Source organism: Vigna unguiculata, chromosome 3, assembly GCF_004118075.2.
Source record: "Vigna unguiculata cultivar IT97K-499-35 chromosome 3, ASM411807v1, whole genome shotgun sequence".
In the NCBI taxonomy this organism is placed as follows: Eukaryota; Viridiplantae; Streptophyta; class Magnoliopsida; order Fabales; family Fabaceae; genus Vigna; species Vigna unguiculata.
In genome coordinates this window covers 53764639-53785839 of record NC_040281.1, presented here as the reverse complement: position 1 = coordinate 53785839, position 21201 = coordinate 53764639, and the positions used below count along the sequence as shown (strand labels likewise).

General features: G+C 33.3%; 3 protein-coding genes across 5 annotated transcripts; 2 read left to right on the top strand and 1 right to left on the bottom strand.

Moving 5' to 3' along the window:
- Positions 1-1007: 1007 nt before the first annotated feature.
- Positions 1008-9591, top strand: LOC114177006. Of its 2 annotated transcripts, none has more exons than XR_003603092.1 (8): positions 1008-1491; positions 1851-3146; positions 4073-5866; positions 6385-7482; positions 7998-8071; positions 8219-8308; positions 8514-8624; positions 8708-8737. XR_003603092.1 is itself a non-coding variant. In XM_028062222.1 (8 exons), exons 1-8 carry the CDS (start codon positions 1435-1437, stop codon positions 9236-9238), a joined length of 5082 nt encoding a protein of 1693 aa, XP_027918023.1. In that variant the 5' UTR covers positions 1008-1434; the 3' UTR covers positions 9239-9591. The 2 variants fall into 2 exon arrangements, 1 of the variants encoding a protein (XP_027918023.1); XM_028062222.1 differs by having other exon boundaries at positions 7967-8071; positions 8708-9591.
- A 125-nt stretch (positions 9592-9716) lies between these two features.
- On the top strand, positions 9717-11542 carry LOC114177008. 2 transcript variants are annotated; one of them, XM_028062224.1, is made up of 5 exons: positions 9717-10218; positions 10409-10683; positions 10762-10972; positions 11112-11178; positions 11264-11542. In XM_028062224.1, exons 1-5 carry the CDS (start codon positions 10193-10195, stop codon positions 11438-11440), a joined length of 756 nt encoding a protein of 251 aa, XP_027918025.1. In that variant the 5' UTR covers positions 9717-10192; the 3' UTR covers positions 11441-11542. The 2 variants fall into 2 exon arrangements, with proteins under 2 accessions (XP_027918025.1, XP_027918024.1); XM_028062223.1 differs by having other exon boundaries at positions 10759-10972.
- A 471-nt stretch (positions 11543-12013) lies between these two features.
- On the bottom strand, positions 12014-14674 carry LOC114177143. The gene is made up of 2 exons (XM_028062397.1): positions 14507-14674; positions 12014-13958 (listed from the first exon to the last, which is right to left on the bottom strand). The coding sequence occupies exon 2, from the start codon at positions 13918-13920 to the stop codon at positions 12244-12246; it is 1677 nt and encodes a 558-aa protein (XP_027918198.1). The 5' UTR covers positions 13921-13958; positions 14507-14674; the 3' UTR covers positions 12014-12243.
- Between the last annotated feature and the right edge of the window lie 6527 nt (positions 14675-21201).

The window sequence follows — 21201 nt, the reverse complement described above, 5'->3', positions numbered from 1 at the left end:
GTTACAAAAAATTATTTTAATTTTATGATTATAACAGTAACCACAACAATAATAATAGTTTTATTACTTTTTATTCCCATACAAAATGTAAACACGTTGGTAAATATAGTAGATTAATGACATATTCTTCTTATACCTAAAACAAAAAAAACACCAATCACATTGTAACAATGATCTCATTACATGTCATGAACCTTACCTCACAAATTGAAAATGGTATTGGTTTTAAGAAATATCTAAGAGGCTTCACGAAAGTCAACAATTACAACTAGATTTATAGTTGATTTTTGATGTCTCAGACTTCAACAATGAATTGAGATGTTTTTAGTTCTTTTTATTCTTTAACGATCACAACAATGAAAATTTGAATCTCAAACTAGAAAATATGAAAAGCAAGTCATGAATGACTACGTGTATAAGTGTTTAAATTGCACAAAACATTTTAAGCAAAAACAAATAATTCAAAGTAGTATTCTCAGATCTCATATATGGAAAAAATAAGACTTGATATGAGAACTTTCTATTCTTTCATTTTTGTGCAAATTCATCTAAGCAACCTAACGCAATAATCAAATATAACTTTTTTTTTTTCTATTCTCTGAAAATGCATGAACAAAAATAAGGGAAACGACAATGAATTAGGGTTAATAGTAGGATGGAAAAATCCAATGCTATTTTAATCTGGATTTTTAATCCTCATTTATTCATAATTTTTTTAATTGAAAAATATAATAACTAGTCTTTATCAATTATGAAGTATGTACTCTAAGAAAAAAAAAAACCAGACATATCAAATTCAATCCTAAAATAGCTTATTTAATGTTTTATTAGGTAATCCTTTAATTTTTTTTAATGATAAAAAGCTTCTCACATCACATTGATTAGTTTAATCATAATTTGTTGTTTTATGTTTTGAAGAGATTCTTTAAAATAGTTAATAGAACAGAAAAAAAAAAAAAGAAATCTGTTTTATGGTAAAGTATCTGTACTGCACCGACCCAACCAACAAGAGAAAATAAAGAAAGGGAAAGAGAGAACGCAATGCTTGTGTGGTGTCTGCAATGCATGCTGTTTCTCAACCCACCTATAAACCTCATTCCCTCCTTTTCAACACTCTCTGTTCATTCCTTTTCCAAATTTTCCTCAAAACCCTAACCACAACTGCACAATCCCCTTCTTCCACGTTACCCTTCCGATTCTTCTCTCTGTTTTCTTTTCCACTCTAATTTTCAAGAGCAATTGCTTTACTCGCACTCTTTTTTGATACAGTATTTCAGTTTAGCTTTGAAATTCCTTCTCAATCGACATTCTCCCCTCCGTGCTTCAATGATTCTCGATTTCGACAGTGTCTTGTTTCATCATCCCTATGGGAGTTTCTGTGAAATGTTGTTAACTTCTTTCACGTAATCACTTAATTGCATTGGTCGTTTCGTGATGGAGGATAATGAAGTCGTTGATGATCAGAACTCAGGGTGGTTCCAAGTTAAAAAGGTTTTTTTTTTTTTTCAAATATTTTAACTCGTTTGAGATGTAATTTACTATGACATTTTGATTTGTACTTGATGAGAGATCAAATTGAAGACACAATAAGGAAATCTGTAGACCTAGTGTATAGTTATTTACTAATTAATGCATTCACAGTGGATGGATCAGTCATTTAGTATTCATATATTTGGTGTAACCTTTAATCTTATTTTTCAGTTTGATTGTGCTAATTCTTGAATATCATCATTCATCTCCTTTGGTTATATCTGAACCTCGCACGGAAGATTATTTTCTTCCTTTTCTGCGTAGCTTATTGTACAAGTGTTACTTACATGTTCTAATTTTGTCATTTCTTTCTTATCCAGAAGCACAGAAATACTTCGAAATTCTCTTTGCAAAGTTGGGTGGGAGGATTTTCGGGAAAAAATGCCTCTAACTCTCTGCACACTCAGCATTGCATTACTAAAACCGATGACAATTCACGTAGCCAGCAGAAAAATAATCTTTCAAGGTCAGGGGGAATTTTTTCACAGAACCCTGCCTCTGGGAGTGTTTCGAGTTCTCTTGCTGAATCAAATGAAAAAGAGAGCGCAAACTGTTTTAATACAGGCGTAGTTAAACATAATTCAGAAAGTCAGAACTCAACTGCATTAATTACTGTGGATTCTCAAGGTAAACATGAAGAAGTTCCGAAATTACAGCAAACCGACAAACCTGACTTAGCCCAGAAAATAAGATGGGGTGATATAGAGGAGGGGGGCTTGGCACTGCCCCATGAAAACTTGATTGGGGTTGGGATCAAGTTCGGTAGTATTGGAGATGATAATTTGCTTAGCTGTAGAAAGAATGAGAATATTCCTGAACCTTGTGATTCATATCATGCTCAAGCAAAAGACTTAATGGTGAATGCTATCAATGGAGAGTCTGCTTCTGATCAGATCCCTTTGATGAGACATGAAGATGAAATACTTGGGGAGAATGGTAAAGATGTTAAGAATGTATCTTTGGAACATTTTAACAATCAACAATTGGTTGAGGAAAGGATTGGTCCAGATGATGAGAACAATGATGAAGCGAATAAAACAACAACCCATGGTGCCATAAATAATGACAGTCTGTCCACCGAAGATGCTGCCGAGGTCACAAATCATGCACATGCCTCTTCTATCAATTTGGTAAGTGATAAAAAAATTTCTAAAGTGCCAGAACAAAATGGCAGTTTAAGTGAAGCAGTTATTGCCCACGGTACTGAGTCACAAGTGCCTGAAATTGTCAATGATTCTGTGGTTTCTACTGAAGCGGTTAGGGTTTCACTGGATGGTAATGTGGAAAATGTTGTTTCAACTTCTCAAAATATGGGTTCTCTTGAAGAAGGTGATTCCAATGAAAGCAAAGAAAGGTTTAGGCAGAGGCTTTGGTGCTTTCTGTTTGAGAATCTTAATAGGTCTGTGGATGAACTTTATCTTCTTTGTGAACTAGAATGTGATTTGGAGCAGATGAAAGAGGCAATTCTTGTTCTTGAGGAGTCTGCATCTGATTTTAGAGAGCTAATCACTAGAGTAGAGGAATTTGAAATGGTTAAAAAATCTTCCCAAATAATGGATGGCGTCCCTGTCATTTTGAAGAGTGATCACCGCAGGCCACATGCTCTCTCATGGGAGGTATGTGCGTTCACATATTGTTGCTATTTATCTGCTCCCATCCTTGGTTAAGTTCATATTTTGTGGTTCCAAGATAATAAATCATAAATTTTATATGTTTTGCATGACAACCATGGATCCTCTGTCAAAGAAAATAAATTTTATTCACTAATAATGATTTTTTTTTTGAATAATGTCTATATTTTGCCCCGTCTTAAGCAAATGCATATGATAACATGGTAGGGTTTTCAATTCTTAGAATGGATGCATACTAAAGATACTTACACTTGTTATCATTGACTGCGTGGGACAAAGTGAGTGTAATTATGTGCATTTATGCAGAGTGCGGAATAATTATTCGCTACTGACATTATATATACACCATCCCTTTTCATTTCCTCTTATTTTTCTTTTATCAATTGTGATGAGGGCATAATGAAATTAGAAGTCTTGATATGTATCTGTAACTCCTGCATAAATATGCATCTATTTTGATGATTGTACGTTTATCTGAAGTTTCTACTTTGTCTGATGGGTATGATAGAGATGTTAGGATCAAATGAACTAAGCATGAACTTGCTCATCTAACACTGTCACAAGATCTAACCCCACCATTGGATATTATTTGTTTATCGTACTTTTATAACTTTTGCATGATGAAATTCAAGTCATCCCAACTGGATTCACTTAACATTTTGTGTTGAGCATTATTGTAGTTTAGACCAACAGTTATTGGTTTATTTGTCTTGGACTAAGAAAAAAATATAAATGAAGCATGACATTTTTCTTTTTTATTTAAGCATGAAATCACTTATGGTCTATACCTGTTTACTTGTTTGATTTCTGGTTTCTGAAGATGCTGGTCCACAATATGAGTTTATCTGTTAGAAATCTGTGCAATCTGGCTTTCTTATGTTCATGATGTTTAGATGCTCTATGGATTCTAGGTCCGAAGAATGACAACTTCACCACATAGGGCAGATATACTATCTTCATCTCTTGAGGCTTTTAGAAAGATTCAACAAGAGCGGGCTATCTTGCAATCAGGTACCACAGAAAGTTCCATGTCTTTGACTTCTGAATCTATTGGCAATACAAACAAGTCCAGGGTCAATAATGGGACAGATGCTGCCAAATATTTGGTGACGAAGTCAAGAAAGCATGTTGGATCTTCAGATGACAGACAAGGTAGCTTGAATGAAAAAAAGCATATTATTGTAGGGGAAAAATCCTGTGACTCAAACACAATGCTAAATGGATGTAACCCTCCAGAAAACATATTAACTTCAGAAGTTAAGTTATCTAAATTACCTCCCTTGGAAAATTCTTCTGCTTCTGCCACCACCAAGGGTAAAAGAGATCACCTTGGTTTTGGACCGGACAAGACGCTTTATAAGAAAGATAAAGCTCTAACAGAAGGTGTTAATGAGAAACCCCCCAGATCCATGGATAACATTAGGAGGCAAATGCCACTGCCAGAAAAAGATAAGGAGAAAAGGAGTATTGCCCCAGGAAAGTCTTTGAATGCTTGGAAGGAAAAGAGGAACTGGGAGGACATACTTTCATCTCCATTTCGTGTCTCTTCCCGCATGCCATATTCACCAAGCCTGGGCCGGAAAAGTGCTGAGCGAGTACGCACTCTGCATGATAAACTAATGTCTCCTGACAAAAAGAAGAAAACAACTTCAGACTTAAAAAGGGAAGCAGAAGAAAAACATGCCCGTGCTATGAGAATCAGAAGTGAGTTAGAGAATGAAAGAGTCCAAAAGCTTCAACGAACATCACAAAAATTAAATCGTGTCACAGAATGGCATGCTGTTCGTCATATGAAGTTACGAGAGGGAATGTATGCCCGCCATCAGCGCAGTGAATCTCGTCATGAAGCTTTCTTAGCTCAAGTGGTGAAGAGAGCTGGTGATGAAAGTAGCAAGGTTAATGAGGTTCGGTTTATTACTTCCTTAAATGAAGAGAATAAAAAATTAATTCTGCGTCAGAAACTTCATGAATCAGAGTTGAGGAGAGCTGAAAAGCTTCAAGTGCTAAAATCTAAGCAAAAGGAGGATTTGGCAAGAGAAGAAGCTGTTATAGAGCGTCGAAAACTCATTGAAGCTGAGAAGTTACAGCGCCTTGCTGAGATTCAGCGGAGAAAGGAGGAGGCTCAAGTAAGACGGGAAGAGGAAAGAAAAGCATCAAGTGCAGCTCGAGAAGCAAGGGCAATTGAACAACTTAGGAGAAAGGAAGAAAGAGCCAAAGCCCAACAAGAGGAAGCTGAACTTCTGGCCCAGAAATTGGCTGAGAGGCTTAATGAGAGTGAACAACGTCGTAAGATTTACCTGGAGCAAATTCGGGAGAGGGCAAATTTGAGGGATCAATCATCCCCTTTGCTGCGGAGATCATTAAATAAGGAAGGGCAAGGTAGGTCTACCCCTACAAACAGCATCGATGATTCTCACACAAATGTTGTTTCTGGCGTTGGTTCTACTAGTCTTGGAATTGGCAATATCACATTGCAGCACTCAATAAAGAGAAGAATTAAGAGAATTCGACAAAGGCTTATGGCTTTAAAGTACGACTTCCTTGAACCCCCTGTTGGTGGTGAAAGTGCTAGCCTGGGATATAGAGTAGCAGTTGGTGCTGCTAGAGCAAAAGTTGGCCGGTGGCTTCAAGAACTTCAAAGACTTAGGCAAGCAAGAAAAGAAGGTGCCGCAAGTATAGGTTTAATAATTTCTGAAATGATCAAGGTATTGGTTTTTGTTCACTGGTAATTATATATCTCTCCTTATGAACGGATGTATGTTTTTTAACTTGTTCAAAGTTAAGAATGTTTCTGCCGGTTGTATAGATAGATGTTCTGTATTTGCAGTTCTGTTTTCTGAATCCTGTGCTAATTAAAATAGCACTTTTTGGAGAGCTCTTGTTTAGTCAATGAATAAATATTAATCTGGAAAAACTAGTGATTCTTGATGCTGTATTTGTTTTAATTATTGCTTAGCTTTTAGTTTGTCTTATCTGGTTGGTGCTTGCATATAATCTTCTTACTGTTGAATCAGAAATCATAGATCACTTAATTTGCATGGATAATTGTCCAACTAATCCTTGTTCCTGACTAAATGTTGAACCAAGTTTCTTTCCCTCGGGAATATTTACAGTTTAAACGAGTGCATTTCTCCTTTTATACTGTGGAATTTTTGGTTAGTAATTTTTTTCAATTGCTATTTTTTCATTTATGTTAATTTATCTATTGATTATTATTTTATAGTATATGGAAGGAAAGGATCCCGAGTTACAAGCATCTCGTCAAGCTGGACTACTTGATTTTATTGCTTCTGCCTTGCCTGCATCTCACACTTCAAAACCTGAAGCATGCCAGGTTATGTTGCACTTGTTAAAACTTCTGAGAGTTGTGCTGTCTACACCTGCAAATAGAAGTTATTTCCTTGCACAGAATCTTCTGCCTCCAATTATCCCAATGCTTTCTGCAGCTCTTGAAAATTATATAAAGATTGCAGCATCTTTAGGTGTTCCTGGTAACTTCAGTTTGCCATCAAGTAAAGCATCAGTTGAAAACTTTGAATCAATTTCTGAAATATTAAATAACTTTTTGTGGACTGTTACTGCTATTTTTGGTCATATAAGCTCAGAAGAGAGACAGCTTCAGATGCGGGATGGCTTATTGGAGTTACTGATCTCTTACCAAGTTATTCACAGGTTAAGAGATCTTTTTGCACTTCATGATAGGCCACAGACGGAAGGGTCAGCGTTTCCTGGCCCTATTCTCTTAAGCATACAACTTTTGGTAGTTTTGACCTCCAGATCTGGAAGATTGAGTTATATTGACTGGGAATCTTGCCCTTTGACAATGGAGCAGGAAATTGGTAGTGAAGGGGCTAAGCTTACTGATTCTGCACATTTTGTCGTGAATAATTCCTGGGGAGATTACACTCCCTTATCAATGATCAATGGCAGCTCAGTTGTGCATTTACCTGACGTCCCTGAGGACAGACCATTAGATGAAATGATTAAGGTGAACAAAAATAATGAATCTATTTCTATTGGGAAGGATTCTGAATTGGAGCATGATAGTTCTGTTAAATTGAAAAATGATGTTATAGAAAAGATAGATCTAGATGAATCCAAGAAAAATCAGAGTGTGGATTTGACTAATTTGTCTATTCCCCCAAAGGACGAGAAACATACAGGGGTAAATGCTACAGTACAGAAAAACGAAAAAGTATCAAATTTGGGTCAGCCAGTAGTATTTCTTCTTTCAGCTATTTCTGAAACAGGACTTGTCAGTCTCCCTTCTCTTTTGACTGCTGTTCTTCTGCAGGCAAACAATAGATCATCCTCAGAACAGGTAGGTTTTCTACAACCTGCAAGTTCGTTCACAGAAGTTATATTGATTTATTTTGAAAATCTTTATTATGAAAAATCAGTAGATTTCTGATATTGGCCTGTTAAACTTCCCTATCAGTAAACAAATGTTTTCTTTGTTTTTATGAAGAATTTTGCCGTTAGCTATTTGTCACATGCCCAATTATTTCCTTCTATTGAAAGGATTGCTTGTAATTGTCTGTTTTGTATATACAAGTATTGTTATTTATAATGAAAAGGATTTACAGTAATAAAGGAAAAAAAATCAATAATTAAAATTATGAGATATTTCTTAAAATATTTCCTTATTTGACGTAGTCATATCATAATATATTTTCCTATTTAATGTAATTAAATCATATGTTTAACACCTTCAATTGCTCGTCTGTCCTTGTAATAAGTAAATAAGTAGCTATTGTTATTTTTGTTGTGCTATGTCTAAGTTGAATAACTTCATTTTCTTCTAGGCCTCATATATCCTTCCATCTAATTTTGAAGAGGTGGCAGCTGGAGTACTGAAGGTGCTGAACAACGTGGCTCTTTTGGATCTTGTATTTTTGCAGCGAATGCTGGTAAGTTTGCTGATTTTCCTTGTTATAATGATCTATTAAAGCAGCTGCATGTTAAATTAAGATCGCTAATATGATTGATTTTCTCTTTTTCCTGGTACTGATTCTTGCTTATGTATTCCTATTTTCCTTATGCTGTTATACTTCCAGGCTAGGCCTGATTTGAAAATGGAAATTTTCCATTTGATGAGCTTCCTTCTTTCTCATTCTGCCATCAAGTGGAAATCTCCCACTGATCAGGTGAATCACCAATAACTGGAAATTCTTTCATAATCTTAAGTGATACAATACTTATGTTGACCTTGCTAAACCTAGTTTTCCTAACTAGTATTCATAATAGGAAAGAACCCCTTGCCTCAAGTCTTCATGCATTGTTGTTATTCGGATGTACCTTTGCTAGAATGCCAGAGTTACTAAAATGACACAATTTGCATTTTTTTTTCAGGTTGGTTCTCTTGTGCTTGAATCTCTATCTCTCCTTGGTCACTTTGCCTTGTTTCATCCGGGAAATCAGGCCGTCCTTCGATGGGGAAAGAGTCCCACCATCCTCCACAAGGTCTGAAACTCTAAATATTATTTAATTTTGGTTTATTTGTTCTATTTATCGAGTTAATCTAACGTTCACCCATAAGAGGTCAGGTTTGCGATCTGCCATTCGTTTTCTTCAGTGACCCAGAGTTGATGCCGATCTTGGCTGGCACACTAGTTGCTGCTTGCTACGGGTGTGAGCAGAACAAGTTTGTAGTTCAGCAAGAACTGAGTGTTGACATGCTACTTTCCTTGCTAAGGTCTTGTAGGAATGCTGCATCTGCAACTCAGCTTAATTCTGCCTTAGACAATTCCACAACAGATGAATCTAGTGAATACAATCCATTAGGTACCGAAATTAAAAAGCCGCACGTGGAAATTCCTGTAAAATGTGTCCGTTCCAATGGCAAAGGCCCTCGGGCTTCCTTTGGAAAGAGTGGTGGTGCTTCGGGAAATAACTTAAAAAATGGCAGAATAAGAAGCCAACGGGACGCCAAAACAACTAAGCATTCTGAAGAACTGGCTCCTAGGCACGGCGAGCCTTCGTATTTAATGCTGCACTGTAGATTTCCTCCCAGTTTCATCGATAAAGTAGAGCAGTTCTTTTCAGCTGAAATTGCTAACGGGCTTGATGAACTCTGAGGTTAAACATCGTGAACCCATTTTTGTTGGTAATGCACGGATCTTCACGCGTTAACTGAATATGGTCCTTTATACATGTTTCACACTGCTAATACAGCCACACCAACATTCAAAAAGCTGACGTCTCTGAAGATTAACCTGTCCGAGTTATAACCAAAGGTCGTTTCTTAGTCAATGCCAAAAATATTGTACTTTCTGAGAAGTAATATATTTTGTATTATGAGTTGATGAGCATTTTTGTAATATATAAACTATAGAAAAGTGGCGGTTGATAACAGCCACCGCTAATTACCACTGCTGTAATTAATCATTTATAGCTGATATGGTTCGGGGGTAACAACCTCGGCGATCTATTTGTCTTGTAAAGTTCAAACCTACCTTCTGAGTTACGGATTTTGTATGCAATTATGAAAAATACATTCGATAGTTTTTACCAATTTGATGGCACAGACGAAAAATAAAGAGTAAAGAAAAGATGTGCTTGCGAGCTAGGCTTTTTGTATTTATGCAACTCTATTTATTTACAAGATAATGCACGTTTGTGTCTGCCCGTAAACGTGCCATTATACCCTTCCACTACAAGGAAAAAAAGGAATAGCTTCAGTTTAGGGGCGAAGTTTCTGTTCTGATATCTGATAATCTTCAATGTACCAAAAGTTGATTTTGTGACAAGTACGTCTTTTTAGCTAGAAATACTAAAACTATTAACAAGTTGATGGTAAAGGTTTATGTGCATGTGGGTGTAATTCAAGGAAACGGAAAAGAGAAAGAGACGATACTTTGCATCATCTAGAGGCTGCTTGTAAAGCTTATTTTTGCTTTACTTGTCTGCGTGCAGCTCTGGTCTATGGCTGGAGGCTGCCTTACGTATAAGTCCTCCTCTCAGTTCATCTTTATACAATCAAGCAGGTTGGAAATTAGAAGTTCAATACTGAAAATAGACTCCACCAAGGAATGGAAAATAGACTCCACCAAAGAAGGTACTTGGTTTCGTAAGTGCAAGTTGTGATGATGCCATTTGTTGTTTATCTTGCTCTGAATTTCGTTCTAAATTGTTTCTTAATTTCCTTGGTTGTGAGCTGTTTATGTTTCACATACAAAAACATCATTTTGGTTTCCTGCCAATTATATCACTGAATAGGAACCAAAAATTTCTGGTCTCTATTTTAGAGTGTCATTTTCTGATCCCCATTCTCCAAAGCACCATGGGTCAAGTGACAGTAAAAGTGACAAGACTTGGAACTGGCTCCCAAGGATAACTTCTCATGATGACCATATAAGAGACGACGAGTACGTAACTTCAGTTGCAGCTACGGCATTTGCGATTCATTCTCTAGAAGAAGCAGAGTTACGTGACTCGCAAAAAATGAGAGAGCACCCCAAATCTTCAAGGCCTCAAACGATGAGAAGAGAAGAGGATGGCATATCAAAGCGGCTAAGTAATGGTAATTATAACATTATACCTAACATTGTAAAGTTTCACTACTAGCTGTTATGAAGAATTGCTATATTTTGTGTAGCAGGGGAAACTTCCATGAAAAGATCACTTGGACAAGACCCTCGGACCAAACAAACAGCTTTTCCTGTTAGACGTTCAAATAGTACATCATCTCCAAGACCTGTATCTCCTGCAGTAGGGTATCAGAGGAAGCAAGGGGTTCCGTTACCACACAAAAATACCAAAACCAGACCAGAAACGTGTGAAAGGGCTCTGAAAAAAATTATTCAAAAGCAGTAATGCTAATTTCTTGAGCTGCTCATTCAATATATATATATTTTCCTTTTCTGAAAAACTGTTGCCTATGATGCAAAATGGTTGTCAAATAGGAATCTGGATTTAGTTTCCTCTTATATTTTAGGCGTAACTTTTCAGGTATGAGATAATGAAGTCCAAAATTCTTTCCTGGGAGTTTGTGAAAACGATTCAGGCCAGCGTTCAGGTGGGAAGTGAAGAAGGTTTTCCTCACTTCTTGGAGATGTATTTTAAATGTTAATTTAATAATCTCATTGGTGTTGGAACAACAGGGAGCAAGGAAAATGCAAAATTACCACAGTAAGGTAAAAAGGGAAGATATGATAGCGCAAGGAGCTAGAGCAGGGTTAGAACGCAGAAGAAGAGAACAGTTCGAGGCGAGAAAGAACTCAATCAAAAATCGAAAAACAAGCAAGGTCCCCATGAAATGTTTGTGCTTCAATTCTTAGAGACATTGTTGTCTGGCATGGAAACAAAAGCAGCTATCAGTGACTAAATGTAATTCGTGCTTAAACTATTTTTATTGATCAATAAAAATGCTTGCAAAATAAACGAACGTGCACTAACTCATCAATTAGATGTTGGTGTGCTTTTTTATTTATTTTTCCACCACTCCATTGTATTACAACCTTCCAATCATATAATCGAATCTTAAGTTTCTTTTTCTTATATTTGGATTCCTTTTACGTTGCATTTGAAAATTATTTTTAAAAAAACACAAGAGTTTTACATAAAATCCTTAACCGTAAATCTCTTTTTCTTTGCGTCTTTAGATATTGGAAGTGTAATAAGTCACGGATTAAAAGATAACGTGCAATATCCTCCTTTCCATATCTCTCATCTTCTCTTCAACTTCAGCAGAAAATTTTCACAGAATCGTTATCCAAGCGAGAGAAAAAAAAAAGGTCCTAGAATCAGGTACAAGGAAAAATCATACATAATTTGGCCATGAAGGTGGAAAGTTGTGCCACTCAACACAAACATAATGGAATTAGCATAAGAGTTATCACATATCCTGACAATTCAGAGCAGAAATGCTATATCATTAAGGAACAACATCCCACTCAACACACTCCAGAGAAATAGTGTTATTCCTCAAATCTTAATGAGACCAAAGGAAACAGTTTTTTTTTATCAGCAACACCAAAGGAAACATTAAAACACCATTAACATCATTAGCCAAATAAACCCAAGCACCAAATAAACAGTTATATGTATGTTGAAGTTGAATACACAAGAATCCTTAGGTAACTCAACTTGTGCTTACTTCCGCTGCAGTGGCATCTTTATGAGAATCAAGAGATATCACGGTTTCAAATGCACCAACTAGAGCCTTAACTTTGCTCTTCCTCTGCTCAGTAAGAATACTTGCGGTCTCTTCAATCACATTATTATACAAACGTGGATTTTGTTTCTTCCCCTCCACATCTTGATGCTTCAAAACCACGTTCTCATCAGATCCTGATTTTGAACCCCCTATCTTGCTCTTATCCCCACCAACCTTCCTCCCAACAATAATTCTCCTTTTGCTTCCTTCCACGTTTCTGAGTTTTCCTCTAAGTTTCTCTGCTTTTGTATTTGCAGCATTTACCTCACCACCACCTACTTTATTATCCTCAATCATACTTTTTCTTGCACCATTTATATCTCTTCGCATGTCATCATCAAGAATGCGTGCTGGCCTGAATTTGAGTCTCCTTGGAACGTTGTTCATCTGAGGCTGAAGTTCAATCACTCTACCTCTCCTAAAATTCAATTTCCGGGATGCAACGCCATTTTTATTGGCGAACCCAACTTTTGTGCTCATTTTTGGCCTGATTCTGTAACCCATCTTCACATCTTCACCTTGATGATGATCATATCGTCTTTTGTTGAACCTTGATACAGCATTATTTTGTTTCACAGGGAAAGATTTGGAAGTGAAAATAGATGATGATGACGAAGAAGGTGGTGATGGTGATAGTGGAAGACTGCGCCTTTTGAGCTGCGTAATTACCTTCCCTTTGTTCCCGGCCACAGATCTAAGGCCCTTCCGTGAAGATACAGACGACGCAGGAGACTTGCAATTTTTCTTATTGGTGTGATTCAAGGTTCTGTCCCCTGGTGATGAAAGTGAAGGTTCAGATAACTTAGTTTCATCATCACAAGCCACGGTAGGGTCCTCAGATGAATTTGCAGAGACAGGTTCAGCGACATGAAGGATCTTTTCTGGTACGTTGTCATCGCTGGCTAGTTCAGGTTTGGCTTCAACATTCTCAGGAAGTTTCATAGAAGACTCTCTTGTCATGTTCTTGGGTCCATTGGAACTTATGCTTCGAGGTTTCTTCCCACTGCGTTTTGAAGACAATGCAAGACTTGTTGAGGTTGTTGATCTTTTCTTGCCTCCAGTTGAAGGTTTCCTGGTCTGTTTGCTTCTGCTGTTTGAACCAGGACTTTTGTTTTTTACCACTTCCCCTTTCGTTTCACTTTTGGAACATTCCTGTTCTTGCTTTATGTTGTTATGCTCCGAGGGAACATCTGTTTCTTCAAAAGGTGGTGAGTTTTTCTCTGATGTAACTGTTTCTTCATAGGTTACTACTTCCTTGATGTCAACTGCACTATTGGTTCTCTCAATTTTTGGTGTTTGAGAAGGCCTTGATTTTTTTCTCCATGCCAAAGTATTCACATTCTCTTCTGAAACTTTGGGTTTCCATTCCTTTGTGGTAACCCTTCTCAGTGTTAGTATCCATGGTTTGGCTTCAACGACCTGTGGGATGCCATATTTGCAAACATCATGGCAGGAACTTTTTGTACCACCAAGATAACGCGAAACAATCTTCGGTGGAACTTTTTTGACGGTTAAAATCTCATCAAGATTTGCTTTCTCTTCAACATCTTCTGGCTCAATTTTCTCAGACTCTAACTGGTTAAGACTACTTTCCTCTGCCATCACTTTGATTCAGAATGGACCAACACTTTCAGAGACCCCTGCAATAAACAACAATCCATTTAGACCGCAGACAATATAATATCCATCTTTCAGTTCCATAAAAGTTTCAAATGATTTTCACTTTTGATACACAACCAATTACGTTAGGCTAAAGATAGTTTGAAGGAAAGTCCAAAACCAGGGAACAGATTAAAAATTTGGTTTTGAAAGGAAGAAAAATCTAGGTGTTCTACAAAAGCACGACAATACATCACAAACTGATTCAGATTTTCCGACCAAAAGCGAAACAGCATAACAGAAGGAAAACAGAATTAATTATAAACTGAACAAGATTATCTCTTAAGCATCATGATTTATGATCTGATAAAAGGAGAGAATATAATAATCCCTTGAAACGTTGGATCCTTTGACACATTCAAGAAAATCAAGATCATCATCAGACCACGCATCCTGAATGGGATTGCCCTTGTGATTGATCATCATGGCCTTCGTTTAACGTGGAAAGTAAAAAGAGAATAAACAAAATAGACAGAGAAAGACGACCATAGGAAAATTGTTTGTGATGAGAAAACAAGTGGTGGCATACCTTGGTGTGTGATTGTTTGCAAGTGGTTGTAATTGGAACCAAAAGAAAGCGTTGTTGAGAGAAAGTAACCTTAACCAAAAGAGAGAGTCCCAGCATGAGGAACAATACTCTGTCAATCAAACCACCCTAACCATGCAATATCATTGCATGGCCATACGGGACCATCAATGGAAGAACCTACGTCAACATCCATCACCATTCACCATTTTATATCTAAATATTCCGAACATTATCTATATATATCATACGCCTCCAACTATATATACATATATATTACTCCATCTATGTAAATCAATAACTTTAATTCATTTTTTAATAATTGTTTCATGTCCATAAGTTCTGTCAAATGTTATGAATCATAAACAAGACATTACAAACTGTCATATATATAATATTTTCTTTATATTTTTTTAGTAAGCACCACTCATGCACACCGAGTATATACTAAGTTATTCAATATTAATAGTTTTTTGGTAGGTATAGTTATTTAGTCCCATAATTTTTTTATTTGATTCTATTTGATTCTTTATTATTGGTTGGTTCAATTTAGTCCTCAAATTATTTAAAAGGTTCAATTTGGTATTCTCCTTTAGGTTAGAGTTAACACTGTCTCTACACAAAACACGTGTTAAGCCATGAAATTTATATTATTTTTTTAGTTTTTTAATTTTTTTTCTAAAAGTTTATAAACTGTGTCAAATTATCTTTATAAAAAATAAAATAATTTAAATATTTAGGTAGAGTGATCGTATATATTCAAAAAATTATTGTAATATGTATATATAAGTTGTAATTAAGCTTATTTATTAATTTGGTCTCAAATTGGGGAGGACAAAATTAGATTCGTTTTAAAAAATAGGAGTACTAAATTAAAAAAAAATAGTTAAATATAAGACTCTTCTTAAAAATTTATAAACTGTCACCGGTTAGGTTACCATGGTAAAAAATAGAATAATTTGAATATTTTGGTATAGTGATTTGATGTGTATATTAAAAAAACTTATTGCAACATGTATATATAAGTTGTAATTAAATTTATTTACTAATTTGGTCTCAGATTGGAACCCTTTTAAATAATTGGGAGACTAGATTAAACCAACCGATAATAAAAAAACTAAATTGAACCAAACCAAAAAATTAGGAGACTAAATTAGTAATTATACTTTTTTTATTTATTATTTAAAATTTAACTCTCAAACCTGTTTACCAAATAAATAATCTATATCATTATCTAGAAAAGCGATTTTGTAATTAGATCATAATCTATATCATTATCTATATTATTATAATTATACGAAGAGGATTTATCTTTTAGACCTAGACAGTCTTTTTTTAATTTTATCCTTTTATAAATAAGGTTAAAATACATTTTTGGTCCCAATTTTCGTAAGTTGTATAAGTCATAATTTTGGTTTTAAGTTCAAATAGGTCCTAATTTTCGTCAATTTTGTTCAATTAGGTCCTTTTTTGCTAACACCGTTTAAATCATTAACGGCCATGAACAGTGACTGTCACGTGTCACTTCGTGGTTTTTTTATTTTTTTTTATTTTTTTTATTTTTTTTAAATGTACACGTGTCAACCCAGGAGTGTGTCACATGTCACTTCGTGGTTTTTTTGAATTTGTTTTGAATTTTTTTTTTGAATTTTTTGAATTTTTTTAAATGTTCACGTGTCAAAGTCAATATTCTATATTCAATTTGGTCCCTATATTTGTTATTTTTGTTCAATTAGGTCCTAATTTTTGTTAACATTAACCAATTTGGTAAGATGTGACCAAATTTAATTTTTATATCAAAGTTATAATGATGTGAATTTTAATATATTATATAAAAATATTTAATAAAAAATTTGAATTTTAATATAAAAATTAAATTTGGTTTTAATTTGGAGAGGTACCGAATTGGTTAATGTTAACAAAAATTGGGACCTAATTGAACAAAAATAACAAATATAGGGACCAAATTAAATTTAGAATATTGATTTTGACATGTGGCACGCTACTGGGTTGCAATGTGGACATTTAAAAAAAATTAAAAAATTCAAAAAAAATCAAAAAAACCACGAAGTGACACGTGGCACACTCCTAGGTTGACACGTGTACATTTAAAAACAAATTTAAAATTTTTTTGAAAAAATTAAAAAAAATTAAAAAAATAAAAAAAAATCACGAAGTGGTGTTAGCAAAAAAGGACCCAATTGAATAAAATTGACGAAAATTGGGACATATTTGAACACAAAACCAAAATTAGGACTTATTTGAAAAAAATTGACGAAAATTGGGACCAAAAAACTATTTTAACCTATAAATAATTATTTTTAAATTAAAATATTTATATCATCAATTTTAATTTTTATTTGACTTTTCTTTTAAACTTAATCTTTTTTTAAAACTAATAATTATCTATAACAAAAAAAAGAACTACCTATAAAATAATAACAATTATCTAAAATAAAATTGTAAAAATCATTTATGTTTATTTTTAAAGTTATAATTTTATTATTTTTTTGCTATCATAAAAAAAGGAAGTTAATACACGTGTTTTTACTAATTTTTTGTTAAATACATATAAGTTAATCTAATGCAGCGGAGTAATTTCTCAAAATACAGTTTTTAAAATTTGAACAACTATTCCAATGGGGGTGCACGTGAAAAGCATGAGGTTCAGAAAGAAATGACCTTCCGTTCCATCTTCTTTGAGACTAATTAGTCCACGATTTGCTTTTAGGTTTGTGATATGATTATAGGGTTTTTTCTACCTCACCTCCATATTTTCCTTCATCACCTAACATAATTAATATGCAAAATGATAGACGTGTTCTTATTATAATACATTTAAAATATATTTAAATTATGTAATTTAAAACATTATTCTAAATTCTAGACCTAAATATATGTTATAGAAGGAAGAAAAAAACTATATAACATCATATGTGTTTGTTTTTATGAGCCTCATTCTTGTCCACAACTCTCTTCTACTAACCAATATGAATAATTTTTGGTCTACAAGTCTTTCTATTCGTTTATAAAATTATTAACATATAAGTTATAAATAATAAATAAAGCTAAAATTAATTATTGCCAAATTTTTATAAAGATTCTTCATCGATGTAAATAAGATGTTTTTTTCACTTGATGTTCATTGGATTCTTCTGAAATTAATGTTTTCTAAATATTATTATTCAATTCACGTCATCAATGCTATTTTTTTTACCAAAATTGTTTATAATGTCTAACTTTGAGTAGAGAAAAGCATTTGGATATTATTAGTATTTTTTTCAATGTCAGTTAAGAGTATTTTTAGCTAACTTCTATTGAAAGTAACAAAAAGAAAAATAACTCTACCAACTTATATTCATTTATGTCAATAAAAAAAGAAAAATCAAGATTTATAAAATCTTTATTGTCAATTGACAAACTTTTTAAAAAATTAATGTCAATAAAAAAAAAATTGACGGATAAAATACCTCCGACGATAATTTTCGAACTATAATAGATCTAACGTTATTAAGAATTTAACAAAACAATGATGATTAAAATCGTTGTTAAAAGTGTAAAACCATAACAGTTTGGTCCAGAACTGTTGTTAAAAATCAACAATTTTTTTTTCATAACATAAATAATGTTGACGGATGTTTTATAAAATGTTGTTAAAAATCAACAAAAAAAAATGTACTGTGTGATGATCGTTTAGTTTAGAATCGTCGTCAAAAGTGTAACTTGTTAATTTTTAATGACTATTTATAGGAGAACCATTATCGTATGCGTACATTTTCTACTCGATTATGTAAACAATTGTTGTTAAAAAGCTTTTCATATTTACAATGTTATGCTGATGTTTTTTATTTATAGCTCGTGTTTTGTGTGTCACTATTTTATGATGTTGATAAACAATTTTACTATAAGAAATATGATTATTATCTACGCCAATATTTTATCGGTAATAAATATTTTTCGTAGGTAATTTGAATTTATCTACGAATTACATATGAAGTGAATTTCGTACGCAATACGCCGATATGTAACTTTATCTACAAAAATGTGTTTCATAGATAACTTACCTACTACTATTATTTACGAAATTGGAACGACCATAATATCTACTTCGTCAAAAAGTTTATCATTCAATATTCGAGTTACCTACGAAATATTTTGTAGATAAATTACCTATGAAAAATTTTGTAGGTAAATTATTTACAAAATATTTCGTAGGCAAGTTATCTATGAAAACTTGTGTAGGTAACTTATCTACGAAATAGTTCGTAGGTAATTAACATACACAAATTTTCGTAGATAACAATAAATATAAAAAAAAACAAAAAATTTTAAAAGTCCATACATGTTACCCGAATCTTTGGAACATTATTAAATATTTTAAAAAATCACCATTTTTTATCTCATCATCACAAAATAATAATTACTTGTAAATATCTATAGTTAGTTTTAGATTTGTCAAAACGGTCCACCTGGCTCGACCCAGTCCAACCCATCATGGATTAGCCACTTAGTGAAGCAACCCAACCTGACTCTATTATTAGCGACCCATAAAAATTTGAACCTGACCTAGTCCACCACAGGTTGGTGGGTTAAACAGGTTGGGTCACTGACTCACTTAATTAAAAAAATATACAATTTTTTTTCTTTAGTCCCAAAAAAACTAAATTTTAATTATGATTAAAATCTAAATAAAATTCAACACAATCAAAATACAATCCAAAATAATGTTCAATCTCAAATATAAATAAAAATCACACAAATATTATGTTTGCATTTGTCAACCCAATATGTTGGCTATAAAAAACAGCCTAACCCAACTCAAATACAAAAAAAATGTGTAACCTTTTATCTATGGGTGGGTTGGTGAGCCAACCCGGCTCGCCACAGATTCAACCTGAGTGAGTCGGATTCTTGATAAGTCGGGTTAAAAATGAACCCGTACTAAAATTTGTGAAAAAATTTCAACCCAACTCGATCCAAACCCGTGGTGGGCCGGGTTAGCCCACAAGTTTTGATCCATTTTAACAAGTCTAGTCAATTTGTTATATTTTTCCAAACATTGATCGATGACAATCATATTACATAACAAACAATAATATTTATAGTAATCACTCAAATAATAACTTAATTGCACCTTCAAATATAGGAACACAATTTTACAAAGGTTCATAAACATTCATATCATCACATCAAGTACACATTAAGCTACAAATATAAAATAAAGATGTCACATAAAATGAAATTCATAATGTTTTCAAGTACTGCAACTAAAAAGCAGCTAATTTTAGTCCTAGGTTAAGTCATGTAGTTAAAAAACTATCTAATAATCCGCATAATAAGGAGAAGAGTATCCATCACCCTCTTGAATATCATTTTGGTTTTAGTCCTCATTTTGTAATTATTCATTAACATCTTGCAAAATGGTTTATGCAGCGGGAGGAAGAAGAAGAACAATAAATAATAGGGATTCTAATTTTAATATTAAAGTAAGTTTTATGTTGAATAATAATTAATGATGTATCAAAATAAACAAATTCAATACATTGATAATATTAAAAAAAACAATTTAGATTGAGAGCTATTCAAATTTGTTATATTCTTTCCAAAGGTAAAGATAACAAAATTAACTAAACCTCCTTATATACAACAAAAGATGATTGATATAATTGTTAAAAAAAAGGTCATTGATATGTATAGGAAATATCAAAATATAAAATCCTAATGTTAAAGTAGCTACTTTCATTATTGGTTCTAATAATAAAATTCACTAATCCTATTCCGCGGCGTTCTCCTCTCCATTTATTTGTTTAATACTTTTTATAGTAATTTTTGTAACCATCACGCAAAAAGTTCACTCACTCAACTTTTTATATATACAGATATGGAACACGTTCACAAGAAAGAGGCAATCTGGACTCATTTTAAATACAATATAAACATGTTTAGATTTTCAGAAGATCATGGGTACGATTAAGAACTTTTATTTATTTTTAAATAATAGCAAGGTTATGTTTCAAGACACAACTTCATTCTTCTTGAAAAGAAATGGTGATTTCAACAGTCGATTTCATTTAAATAAAAACAAAAAATACACTATTTTTTAGTTTACAAAGTAGAAAAAAAAAATCCTTGTTTTAGAAACATAACTTTTATAACTATTAGAAGTCATCTTTTAAAATATAATTTATTTTGCTAAAGTTTTTATAAAATTTAGCCACATTTTGAGAAAACCCAAGAAAGAAAGATGATCGTATCTGTTATATTCAAAAAGTGTATTGCACTAGCAACATTTAAAAATTACCAATAATAGAGTAGATCCTCAATTATTGAGATATTTATCTTAAAAGCGCCATTCCAACACGACAACACTGCAACATTAAGCTGAATGATTTTAAATAGCACATTGATATTTAAATACTTTAACAATTTTTTCTTATAACATAAGATTTTTAAATGATTTTAAAATATAAAAAAAAATAGAAAATTTCTTAGAAAATGTTGTCTTTATAAAAAAAAAATTATCAAAAAATTATTTTCCTTTTAAATATCAAGAATCTGAAAAAGTGGAAGAGAGGAGGGAAAAAAATAAAAAAGGAGAAATTGAATAACCCAGAAACAAAAGTTTGTTTCTCTTTTTCCAATAAACTAGATCTAAAAGTTTCCCCATATGTCACACGTGATTATTCTCCTTGGTGAGA